Source organism: Cetorhinus maximus, chromosome 9 (genome assembly GCF_964194155.1).
Source record: "Cetorhinus maximus chromosome 9, sCetMax3.hap1.1, whole genome shotgun sequence".
Lineage (NCBI taxonomy): Eukaryota > Metazoa > Chordata > Chondrichthyes > Lamniformes > Cetorhinidae > Cetorhinus > Cetorhinus maximus.
This window is the reverse complement of record NC_135887.1, coordinates 46,926,604-46,938,883: the sequence shown is the minus strand read 5'-3', so window position 1 is coordinate 46,938,883 and position 12,280 is coordinate 46,926,604. Positions and strand designations below refer to the sequence as shown.

Here is a 12,280-nt window from a genome sequence, read left to right as displayed (position 1 = left end):
AACAAGAGTGAAATGTTCTGCAAAAAATTAAAACTGGCAGTGGCCCTGCGTTTAGTCTTAACACTGGGGGGTTTAAAATCAAAATTGTCTCACACTCTTAAATATTTGAGAGTCGGTGTCTCATTCCCAGTTATTTCAATGCTGACTGACATTGAAGCACTGGAGCAGTAAGGTTTTGACTTTGTTGTTTGCCTTTTTTTTGTTGCGGATGTACGGGGAGGGTCACGGCGCGTTGCCGTCGCCGGGTGAATCAGCTCGGTGTCGCTGTGCTGGGAGGTGAAGGCGAGGGGAGGGAGAGGGCGGGCGGACGGACCCTGGGGCGGTGGAAGGACCCGGAGCAGCCGGTCAGGGAGTGCCCAAGGCGGCGGGGAGGAGACGTTGAGAAGGAGCGAGGAGGAGGAGGGGGAGGGTTGAAAACAGGCCGCTGAGCGGAGAGAATCGGGATTTTAACGGGCGGCGCAGGCGGCGCCCAGACCGAGATGCTGAGCTGAGCCGAGCCGCCGCCCTGCTCTCCGTGACCGCGGAGTGAGAGATGCCGAGAGGCCGGCCAGGGGCGCAGCCTTTCCTTGTCTTTCTGCCCGGCTGTTGAGAGCGAGCGAGGGCCGCTCCGCCTCCTCCAATCCTCCCGGCCCGGCCCGGCCTAGCCCAGCCCTCCCCTCTCTTTCCCGCTGAGTCTGTGTCCTCGGAGGAGGCGGCAGGTGGCGAGGCCGCCGCCTCAGTCAGTCCCACCATGGTGAGTAAGAGCCTTCCCGCCCCGGGGGGCGGAGGGGCCTTGACTGTGTGTTTTGCTGGGACTCCTGTAAACGCGCAGCGCAGGCTGCACTGTTCTGAAGTTGGGTCTAGGCCGCTAGCTCAGTTTCAAACTTGAGATGATTGTCCTTTCTGTCCACACTTTCAAACCTCATTTCGGGAAACGCGTTTTAAATCTTCGCCGTGTTACATTGAGTTTATCCATATGGCCTGGCTTTCAGATCAGTGTGTGTTCTGCGAATTTTGTTGTTGAACTGAGAAAAGTTAATATTAACCGGTTTTCCACAATTTTTCGGACCAAATGTACGTCCACTTAATGGTGTTCTGGCCTTTGGTTTGCATTGTTTTAGATTCTAAATTAGTATTTTGTCTTCATGTTGCAGTGAAATAATACAAGTAGTATAAATTGTATCTGACTTGACTCGATAAATTACTAGTTGAGTAACTAGTTACAGTGTTGCTGTAATAAAATAACTTGCTGGTCCATGTCTTACAAATATCAATGTTTCGTAATGGACGCAATTTTTCAGTTTATGTTAGTGAATTCTCTTCCTAGTCCATCTTTTGCACAATGTGATGTAGTAGAGACCTTCAGTCACAACTCCTGTTATAAATTCATAGAAACTTGCAGCACAGAGGAGAGGCCATTCGGTCTGACTTGCCTGTGCTGGCTCTTTGAAAGAGCAGTTTTGATTAGTCCCACTCCCTTGATTTTTTTTTGTCTGTAACCTGTAAGTTCCTCCTCATCAAATTCTTGCCCAACTTGCTTTTAAAATTATTTATGGAATCTATTTCTCTCACCTTTTCAGGTAGTGTTGCGGGTGCTGACAATTGAGTGAAATATTTTCTTCTCATCATCCCTTTAGATCTTTTGCCAATGATTTTAAAACTGTGACCCCTGCAATATGGTTGCAAAATATTTTGCAGTTCATTGTGATTGACTGAATAACATTTTTTCATTCTTTCATGGGATGTGGGTGTCGCTTATTGCCCATCCTTAATTGCCCTTGAGGTGGTGGTGAGCCACCTTGAACTGCTGCAGTCCATGTGGTGTAGGTACATCCACAGCCTTGTTAGAAAGGGAATTCCAGGATTTTGACCTAGCAGCAGTGAAGGAATGGTGATATAGTTCCAAGTCAGGGTGATGTGTGGCTTGGAGGGGAACTTGTTCCCATGCATCTGCTGCCCTTGTCCTTCTAGCTGGTAGAGGTCGTGGGTTTGGAAGGTGCGGTCAAAGGAGCCTTGGTGAGCTGCTGCAGTGCATTGGTGGTGGAGGGAGTGAATGTTTGTAGATGGTGTGCCAATCAAGCAGACTGCTTTGTCCTGGATAGTGTCAAGCTTCTTGATTGTTGTTGGAGCTGCACTCGCCCAGGCAAGTGGAGAGTGTTCCATCACACTCCTGATTTGTGCCTTATAAAGGCACAGGGTTTTAGGGAGTCAGGAGGTGAGTTACTCACTGCAGGATTCCCAGCCTCTGACCTGCTCTTGTAGCCACAGTATTTATATGGCTAATCCAGTTCAGTTTCTGGTAAATGGCAACCCTCAGGATGTTGATAGTGGGGGATTCAATAATGATAATGCCATTGAATGTGACATGGAGATGGTTAGATTCTCTCATGCTGAAGATGAATCACAGAATTATTACAGTGCAGAAGGGGGCCTTTCTGCCCATTATGCCTGGACCAGCTCTCTGAGCGATTTCACCAAGTGCCTTTCTCCTGCCTCCTCCCCATAACTCTCCCTCTACATTTTTCCTTTTCAGATAGCAGTCTAATTCCCTTTTGAATGCTTTGATTGAACCTGCCTCCACCACATTCTCAGGCAGTGTAATCCAGTCCTTAACCACTCGCTGCATGAAAAAGTTTTTCCTCATATTGCTTTTGCTTTTTTACTAATTACTTTAAATCTGTGCCCTCTCGTTCTCGACCCTGACATGAGTGGGAACAGGTTTCTCCTCATCTACTCTGGCCAGACTCCTCATGAACGAATATTTCTATTAAATCTCCTCCCAGCCGCCTTTTTTCTAAGGAAAATCTTCCAAACTTCTCCCATTAATCTTTTATAATTGAGTTCCTCATCCCTGGAACCATTCTTGTGAATCATTTCTGCACTCTCTCCAATGCCTTCTCATCTTTCCTAAAATGCGGTGCCTAGAGCTGGGTGCAATACCCCAGCTGAGGCCGAACTAGTGTCTTATACAAGTTCAACATAACCTCCTTGCTCTTGTACTCTATGCCCTTATTAATAAAGCCTTGGATACTGTATGCTTTATTAACTATGCTGTCAATCCGTCTTGCCACCTTCAGTAATTTAAGCACACGTACACCCAGGTCCCTCTGGTCTTCAACCTCTTTAAGAATTGTACTTTTTACTTTGTATTGTCCCTCCACATTCTTCCTACCAAAATGAAGGATGGTCATTGCTTGGCATTTGTGTGGTGCAAATGTTACTAGCCACTTATCAGTCCATTTCCAGTAAATGCTGTTTTGTATGTTTGGTGTTATTCATATTTATCCAGTATTGTCTTGTGCTGCATTAATGTAAGATCCATTCAAACAGAAAAATGGTCTATAATCCCTAGCAGGCTGTTAAAACTGCACTATTTATGTGTCAGTACTGGTTTTGTGAAACTTCAATAACCAACCAAATTTAGGATACAGTTATGCTGCAACATTGTTGCAAAGTTGTTGCTGCTTTACACCAGCACTGACTTTGCAACGTAAACCATGAGAGAGGACCTATTCCACATTTACAGGGATGTGATGGGAGACATCTAAGTGGAGTTGGTTTCATTTTAAAAAAATATTTGGCACCACTTGGAGTGTATCTCAAATGTGGCCGCAAGCAAGTGCTTATGGAATGCTGTGAATGCTCTGAAGGTTTTTGAAACTTGTCAGTGGTTAATTTTAGTGCTTAGACAGTGTGCACGCTCCCACCTACACTCTAAGCATTTCATTTTTATAATTGGGTGATAGGTACCATGGACACAGCGTCCCTTTGGGTTTGTAATTTTGATTCATGTGCGGTAGTTTAAAGAGGCTACTGTCTAGGTGGAATCATGTATATTTTGGGAGAGACTCAGTTTGTGTTTTCATAATTTTTTTTTGTAAAGATTTGATACTTGGTTGCAATATAATTTTTAATTTCTATCTATGCATTTCCACTTCTCTGCTAAGTTATGGTGAAGTATTAGACTCATTTCCATTTAAATTTATGCCAAAATGTCTTTTGGTCTGATAAGTTTACTGTTGTAATTATAATTTCATGTGATAATTGCATGGCTTTAAAAAGTGCAACTGCCCTCTGGAATGTAAATTCAAATGCAGCCAGGATGTAAAAGATGAATCGAAACTGTTTATATTTTCTATTGCATGTAAGGTCACTGTTGTGAAATGAGTTCAAGTTCTGACCCAACAAGTCCTGTGTTTGGTATAAAGTAGAAAGCTATCATTAATTTGGCACATTGTTTTTCTTTTCCCTGTACCCTCTTTGTAATGGCTTTCAAATGTCTAGCTTATCCCATTTTAAATTATGCTCTGAGCAAAAATATCTTGGAACTTTTCTCTCTCTTTTGGTAATGATCCTGCTTTTCAGGCCAGCACTCCCATCTTTAACATTGTTGCATTGGCAACCCGGATATGTTTGTTCATCACTCTAGTTTTGGTGCTTAGGTACTGAACTTTTTGCTTTTTTTCTCCCAAAATTTTCTTGCTCACACTTTTGTGCATTGAATTATATCCAGCACCTGTTTGCAATCTCTTGTATTTGGTAGTAACACAGTTCATACCATTTCCTTTTATGCCTTTGTTTATATAAATAGCAAACAAAACAGATCCCTTGGGCACACCATTCTTCACATCCCACCAATCTGAATAGAACATCCTATTACTCCTTTTTGCTTTTGGCCTGTAACCGTTCTTCATGTGTATGCACTACAAGTCTAGTCAATACGATACAGACTGCCTTAACATTTGGAACAGGCAGCTTGTGTTAACATGCCTTCTGAAATTCCATATGTACAAACAAAATCCAAGCGTTTTCTTTATAGACCATTGATTTCTCCAAAACAAAACCCATTAAATCAGTCAAACCCTTGTGGTTAAGAATAGAAGGAGCTTTGCTGTACATCTGAACATGTCTGATGCTCACTAAGATGAGAAATGTTCCTCAGCACAGGCATTCCTAAGCTGATGAGTGTAAGCATTTTTGAAAATATATAAATTAAGGTGAATGCTGTAATTCATATTAGAGTGAGGTTTGTTCAGTTGTTGCAGATATTTTTAACTTGAGGACCTACACTTTGATGTCACACTATTCCTGCCAGTAACTAAAGGTTTCTGACAAGCTAGCAAGTTGGAATGTCTAATCAACAACAATAACAGTGACTTGCATTTACATAGCTCCTTTAGTGAGGCAAAATGTCCAAAGATGCTGAATAACACCATTATCAAAACATTTCTTAACACCAAAATGAGCCATCAGGACAGGTGAGCAAGGCTTGGTCAAAATGATAGGTTTTAGGTAGCACCTTAAAGGAGGAACAGGATGTTTAGGGAGGGAATTCCAGAGCTTCGGGCCAAGACAGCTGGAAGCATGGCTGACAGTGGTGGAGCGATTAAAATTGGTGATACACCTGATAGAATCATAGACTGGTTACAGCACAGAAAGAAGCTATTCAGCCCACTGTTGTGCTAGCACTCACTGAATCACAGTGCAGAAGAGGCCCTTCGGCCCTTCGTGTCTGTACCGACATGTGAGAAACACCTGGCCTACCTACCTAATCCCATTTACCAGCACTTGGCCCCATAGCCTTGAATGTTATGACGTGCCAAGTGCTCATCCAGGTACTTTTTGAAGGTTGTGAGGCATCCCGCCTCCACGACCCTCCCAGGCAGCACCTTCTGGGTAAAAAAGTTTTTCCTCACATCCCCCCTAAACCTCCTGCCCCTCACCTTGAACTTATGTCCCCTTGTGACTGACCCTTCAACTAAGGGGAACAGCTACTCCCTAACCACCCTGTCCATGCCCCTCGTAACCTTGTACACCTCGATCAGGTCGCCCCCTTAGTCTTCTCTGCTCCAATGAAAACAACCCAAGTCTGTCCAACCTCTCTTCATAACTTAAATGTTTCATCCCAGGCAACATCCTGGTGAATCTCCTCTGCACCCTTTCCAGTGCAATCACATCCTTCCTATAATGTGGTGACCAGAACTGCACACAGTACTCCAGCTGTGGTCTCACCAAGGTTCTATACAACTCCAACATGACCTCCCTACTTCTGTAATCTATGCCTCGATTGATAAAGGCAAGTGTCCCATATGCCTTTTTCACCACCCCACTAACATGCCCCTCCGCCTTCAGAGATCTATGGACACATACGCCAAGGTCCCTTTGTTCCTCAGAACTTCCTAGTGTCATGCTGTTCATTGAATACTTCCTTGTCAAATTACTCCTTCCAAAGTGTATCACCTCACACCTTTTCAGGGTTAAATTCCATCTGCCACTTATCTGCCCATTTGACCATCCCGTCTATGTCTTCCTGATGCCCACAACACTCAACCTCACTGTTAACCACCCGGCCAATTGTTGTGTCATCCGCAAACTTACTAATCCTACCCCCCACATAGTCATCTATGTTGTTTATATAAATGACGAATAATAGGGGACCTAGCACAGATCCCTGTGGTACGCCACTGGACACTGGCTTCCAGTCACTAAAGCATCCTTCTGTCATCACCCTCTGTCTCCTACAATTAAGCCAATTTTAAATCCACCTTATCAAATTACCCTGTATCCCATGTGCATTTGCCTTCTTTATAAGTCTCCCATGTGGGACCTTGACAAAGGCTTTGCTGAAATCTATATAAACTACATTAACTGCACTACCCTCATCTACACACCTGGTCACCACCTCAAAAAAGTCAGTCAAATTTGTTAGGCATGACCTCCCTCTGACAAAGCCATGCTGACTATCCCTGATCAAACCTTGCCTTTCCCAGTGGAGATAGATTCTCTCCTTCAGAATTTTCTCCAATAGTTTTCCTACCACTGACGTGAGACTCACTGGCCTGTATTTCCCTGGCTTCTCTCTACAACCCTTCTTAAATAGCGGAACCACATTAGCTGTTCTCCAGTCTTCTGGCACCTCCCCCATGGCCAGAGAGGAATTAAAAATTTGGGTCAGAGCCCTTGCGATCTCATCTCTTGTCTCCCTCAGCAGTCTGAGACACAAATGATCCGAACCTGGAGATTTATCCACTTTTAAGCCTGCCAACACCTCCAATACCTTGTCACTCCCTGTATCAATTTGCTTAAGAACCTCGCAGTCTCTCTCCCTGAGTTCGATACCTTCATCCTCATTCTCTTGGGTGAAGACAGTTGTGAAGTATTCATTCAACACTCTAGCGATGTCCTCTGGCTCCACCCGTAGATTGCCCCCTTGGTCCCTTATGGGCCCTACTCTTTCCCTGGTTATCCTCTTCACATTGATATACTTATAGAATATTTTGGGATTTTCCCTACTTTTACCACTCTGCAAGAGCAACTTGCGTAGTCCCACTTCACTACCATTTACCTCTGGCCCTAAAGTTTATTCCAGATAATTATCCAATTCTCTTTTCAAAACCTTTGTTGAATTTACCTCCACTACATACTCGGGCAGTGCATTTCAGATCCTAACCACTCTGTTTTTTAAAAAAGTGATTACATAATGTCACCATTGCTTCTTTTCCCCATCACCTTAATTCCATGCCTTCTAGTTCCCGATCCTTCCACCAGTGGGAGCGGTTTCTCTCCATCCACTCTGTCCAGACCCCTCGTGATTTTGAACACTTCTATCAAAACTCCTCTTAAACTTCTCTTCAAGGAGACCAGCCCCAGCTTCTCCAATCTATCCATGTAACTGAACTCCCTCATCCCTGGAGCCATTCTTGTGAACCTTTTTTACACACACTCTAAGACGTGAAATCCTTCCTTATGTGTGGTGCCGAGAACTGGACACAATGCTCTAGCTGAGGCTGAACCATTGTTTTATACAGATTTATCGTGACTTCCTTGCTTTTGTACTCGGCATCTATTTATGAAACCCATTAACTTCATTCTCAACCTTCAATGATTTATGTGCAAGTACTCCCAGGTCCCTCTGATCCTGCACCCCCTTTAGAATTTTGTACCTTTATTTTACATTGTCTCTCCTCCTGCTTCCTACCAAAATGGATCACTTCATACTTCTCTGCATTAAATTTCATCTGTCACTTGTTTGCCTGTTCCACCAGTTTGTCATTTCCTCTTGATGTCTGTCACTATCCTCATAGTTCACAGCACTCCCAAGTTTTGCATTATCTGCAAATTTTGAAATTGTGCCTTTTACCCAAAGCAGGGGTCCTAATATCGACTTCTGGGAACCCCATTACCTTTTTTCCTCCGGTATGAAAAATGACCATGCATCACTACTCTCTGTTTCCTGTCACTTAGCCAATTTTGTATCAATGCTGCCACTGTCCCTTTACTCCATGAGCTCTAGCTTTTCTGACAAGCCAGTTATGTGATACTTCATCAAGTCCATGTACACCACATCAATCACGTCACCTTCAGCAGCTCTCTCTTACCTCAACAAAAACTCGAGCAAGTTAGTTAAAAACATTTTCCCTAGACAAATCTGTGCTGGCTCTCCTTAATTAATCCTTATTTGTCCAAGTGACTGTTAACTTTCTCCTGAATTATTGTTTCTGAAAGCTGTCAAAATTTGAGGAGTGCAGAGATCTCAAAGACATTTACTGCTGGAGTAGATAAGAGTTGAGTTGAGGCCATGGAGCAATTTGAAAAGGAGGATGGGGATTTTAAAATTGAAGCATTATCAGACCAGGGTCCAATGTAAGTTGGCAGGGCAGGGGTGGTAGATGAATGGATAAAGCAGCAGAATTTTAATGAGCACAAGTTTCTGTAGAATGAAAGAGGGGAAACTGGCTAAGAGAACATGAAATAGTCAAGTTGAGGTAATTAAGACATAGGGGAGGCGGTGGTATAATGGTATTGCCACCGGACTAGTATTCCAGGGAACCTGGGTTCAAGTTCCACCAGGGGATTAAAAGTCTGATGATGACCACGAAACCATTGCTGATTGTCATAAAAACCCATCTGGTTCACTAATGCCATTTAGGGAAGAAAATCTGCTGTCCTTACCTGGTCTGGCCTAATTGTGACTCCAGACCCATAGCAATGTGGTTGACTCTTAAATGCCCTCTGAACAAGGGCAATTGGGGATGGGCAATAAGTGCTAGCCTAACCAGCGATGCCCACATCCCATGAAAAAAATTTAAAAAGTAAGGATTTCAACAGCATGAGCTGAGGCAGAGGCAGAGTTGGAGTTGGAGGATGGCTATGGTGGTGAAAGTAGGCAGACTTGGTGAAGGAGTGGGTTTGTGACCAGAAGCTCATTTCGCTGTCAAACACAACACCAAGGTTGTGAATCGTCCAGCTCTGCTTCACACAGTTCTTGGAGAGGGATAGAAATGGTAGATGAGGAATGGAGCTTGTGGTGAGGACCAAAGACAATGGCTTCAGTCTTAGTATTTAATTATTGCCAGTGATGCTTGTTTCTCAAGTTATATGTTGCAGCAGTTTGGAAACTACGTTGTGATTAGGCTTATTTAGAGTATAGAGGAACATGTTATGGGAAGTAAAAATCATGCCTAAAAATAATACACTTCCATATCATACAATATGGTTCCTCTGTGTATGCTCAATTTCCAATCCCAAATTGCTCCCAACATTATTTACAAAATATGGCCACCACTCCATAGTTCAAATTGCTCTCTGCAGACCCAACCTGAGTTTCAAAAAGGCATGATACTGCAGAACGCTTAGTGTTCCAGCTGACGTAGTTTGAACTTGTCATGATCCTTCAGTTATGTTTGACACTGCTATTCATGATTTCTGACCCTATGTTGTGATTTACTGACTTATTAGTTTGACAGCCTGGCCTTTATCACAAAGAAGGAATGTGAAATGTTCAAACCATGTCCACTGGAACAGTATAAGTGTTCTGCAGTATCGTAAATGCCTTTTCAAACTCTCATTAGATCTACATTGAGCAATTTGAACTATAGGAGTGGTGCCACATTTTGTAAACAATCACGAGAACCTTAAGTGAAAAATAAATGATATTTAAATAACTTTTTGTTCCCTTCTTTATCTTTATTTTTCTTTAGTCTTTGTTTCTGATTATATTTTCTAAAGTGGCATTTAGTAAGTTCAGAGGAGGTTTACTAGATTGGTACTTGGAATGAGTGGGCTATCCTATGAGGAAACGTTGGACAGGCTGAGCTTGTTTCCACTGGAGTTTATAAGATTGAGGGGTGACTTGATTTAAGTACTAAAGATCCTGAATGGCCTTGACAAGGATGTTTCGTCTTGTGCGAGAGTCCAGAACTAGGGGGGCAGTGTTTTAAAATTAGGGATCACCCTTAAAGGACAGAGATGCGAATTTTTTTGAGGGCTGTACGACTTTGGAACTCTGCCTCAAGGTGGTGGAGAAAGGGTCATTGAATATTTGTAAGGCGGAGGTAGATAGATTCTTGTTAGGCAAGGGAATCAGAGGTTGTCAGGGGTAGATGGGAATATGGAACTCTAAACACAAACATATCTGCCATGATCTTATTGAATGGCGGAGCAGGCTCGAGGGGCCAAATGGCCGACTTCTGCTTCTGTTTCGTATGTTCGTATGCAAGTAATTTTATTGATTTTACATGGGTGGAAGATGGCTCCCCAAAATTTTGGTCAAAATCTTTAAATCCCATTTCTTAAAGGAATTTCACTTAGTTAGTGTAAACCAGTGGTACTGATTTATAGAGAACAGTGGATGGAATGATTACAAAATATTCTGTGATTGAAAGCTATTCTCTGAAAAGCCCTGTGAAGTTAGTCTTTTTGCTTTCTGCCTGAACCCAAATGAATTTATTGAAATTCTCCACAGGAAAAATATAAACAGACATTTGAGGAAGTTTTTGAATTAAATGCATTTCTTCTATAAGTACATTAAATAATTCTCATTGCCACCCCCGAGACTCTTTCATCAATTTATAATGTGTTGTTTATTTTAACTGTCCAAATGAGTAAAAAGATTGGGAAACCAAACATATTGCTGAAAATAATGACATGTTCCTAAAGCTTTTTGTCTTGCATGTATCAGGACAAACACAAGAATGCCAAATTTCAAATGATCACAGCAATTTATACCAAAGGAGAAGGCGGCACTGATTAGTTGGCAAGTCTACTCTGGCTGAGGTGTTGCCCTGGAGAAAGCAACAGGGAGCTATCAGCCCCCCAAGCTCACGGGTAATTCAAAGAATTGCAAGGCTTTAACATATTCCTTTTGTTTACAGAGAACGGGTTCCTGTGTGTGAATTTCTCCTGTAGTATAAATTGTGATCACTTGAAATTTGGCATTCTTGTATTTGTACTGGTGAGTGCAAGACAAAAAGCTTCAGTAACATGTCTTTCTTTTCAGCAGTATTCAGTCTGTACTGCTAAGTAACTGTTTGGGAGCCAGAAACACTAGATCTCCGAGCAGGTTTTGTTTTGATAGGTGCATTTCAATACAGTTTCTGCTCCCAAGAAGGACACCATTTCAAATGAACTCTTTATCCCATTCTGTAAGTTTTCAGGGTGTACTGAGAAGTAATTGTGCTTTATGGTTCGACTCTGATTCAAGACAAGTGCTGAAAACACTTAATATCTGCAGAATCCCTTTTTAACACCAGAAGGTGTCTGCAATTGTGAAACATTTGTCTATTTTAATATCCTGTTTCATACATTCTTTTGGTTGTATAATCTGTGGCTGAGTAAACAAAACTGAAAGCAAGTTTAGAAGGCATAGTCAATAATTAGATATTAAAGGCCCAGAGAAATTGATCATTTTTAAAAAACCTTTCATTTAAATACCCGGGGGGAATAAAATTTGCATGTTTGTCACCTCAGAATTATAATTTTAATTGTTACCAAAAGTTGGAACTTGGCATAGATTAAAACATAATATGTCGCCACATTAGTAAAACGCGTTATAAAATCTATTGCTAAAATGCTATTTTAAATCCAAATTGCAATCTAGTTAGTCTTGCAAACAGATTTTGGTACTGAAGCTGTCTTGTTGTAAATTGTAAATGTGGACATATGAAAAGCATATTTCTTTTCTCCTGACTGAGGCAATTACTTATTACAATGAAATTTGTTAGAATTCCAATCATAATCTTTTTGCTTCAATATCTATGTATGGGAACCTGACAATCGCTTTAATTTTTAGTTACTGGTGCAGCCAATATTCGGCCAAAACATACAAACTATTGCAGATGAAAGCCTTTGCTTCAATATTCCGTTGAGTGCAACAGACATATTCTACCCACGCACACACATCATGATTGCAAAACTTGATTAGATGTATCTCTCAATTGAACTAATTGACAGAACAGCTGGCTTTGTTCTCTGCAAAGTCCTTTCACAACTGTAGGAATTTGCAGTCAGATGCCAAATAGAT

At 42.1% G+C, this 12,280-nt stretch overlaps 1 protein-coding gene across 2 annotated transcripts in view; it reads left to right on the top strand.

Annotated features, from left to right (window-relative positions):
- Positions 1 to 252: 252 nt before the first annotated feature.
- tmem248 (transmembrane protein 248) overlaps positions 253 to 12,280 on the top strand; it is a 31,679-nt gene continuing 19,651 nt past the window's right edge. The window contains exon 1 of one of the 2 annotated variants that reach the window (XM_078548643.1): positions 253 to 733. In XM_078548643.1, coding sequence (XP_078404769.1) covers positions 731 to 733 — 3 coding nt within the window. In that variant the 5' untranslated portion in view covers positions 253 to 730. The remainder of the gene's footprint in view (positions 734 to 12,280) is intronic. The other variant, XM_078548641.1, reaches the window with a different exon arrangement.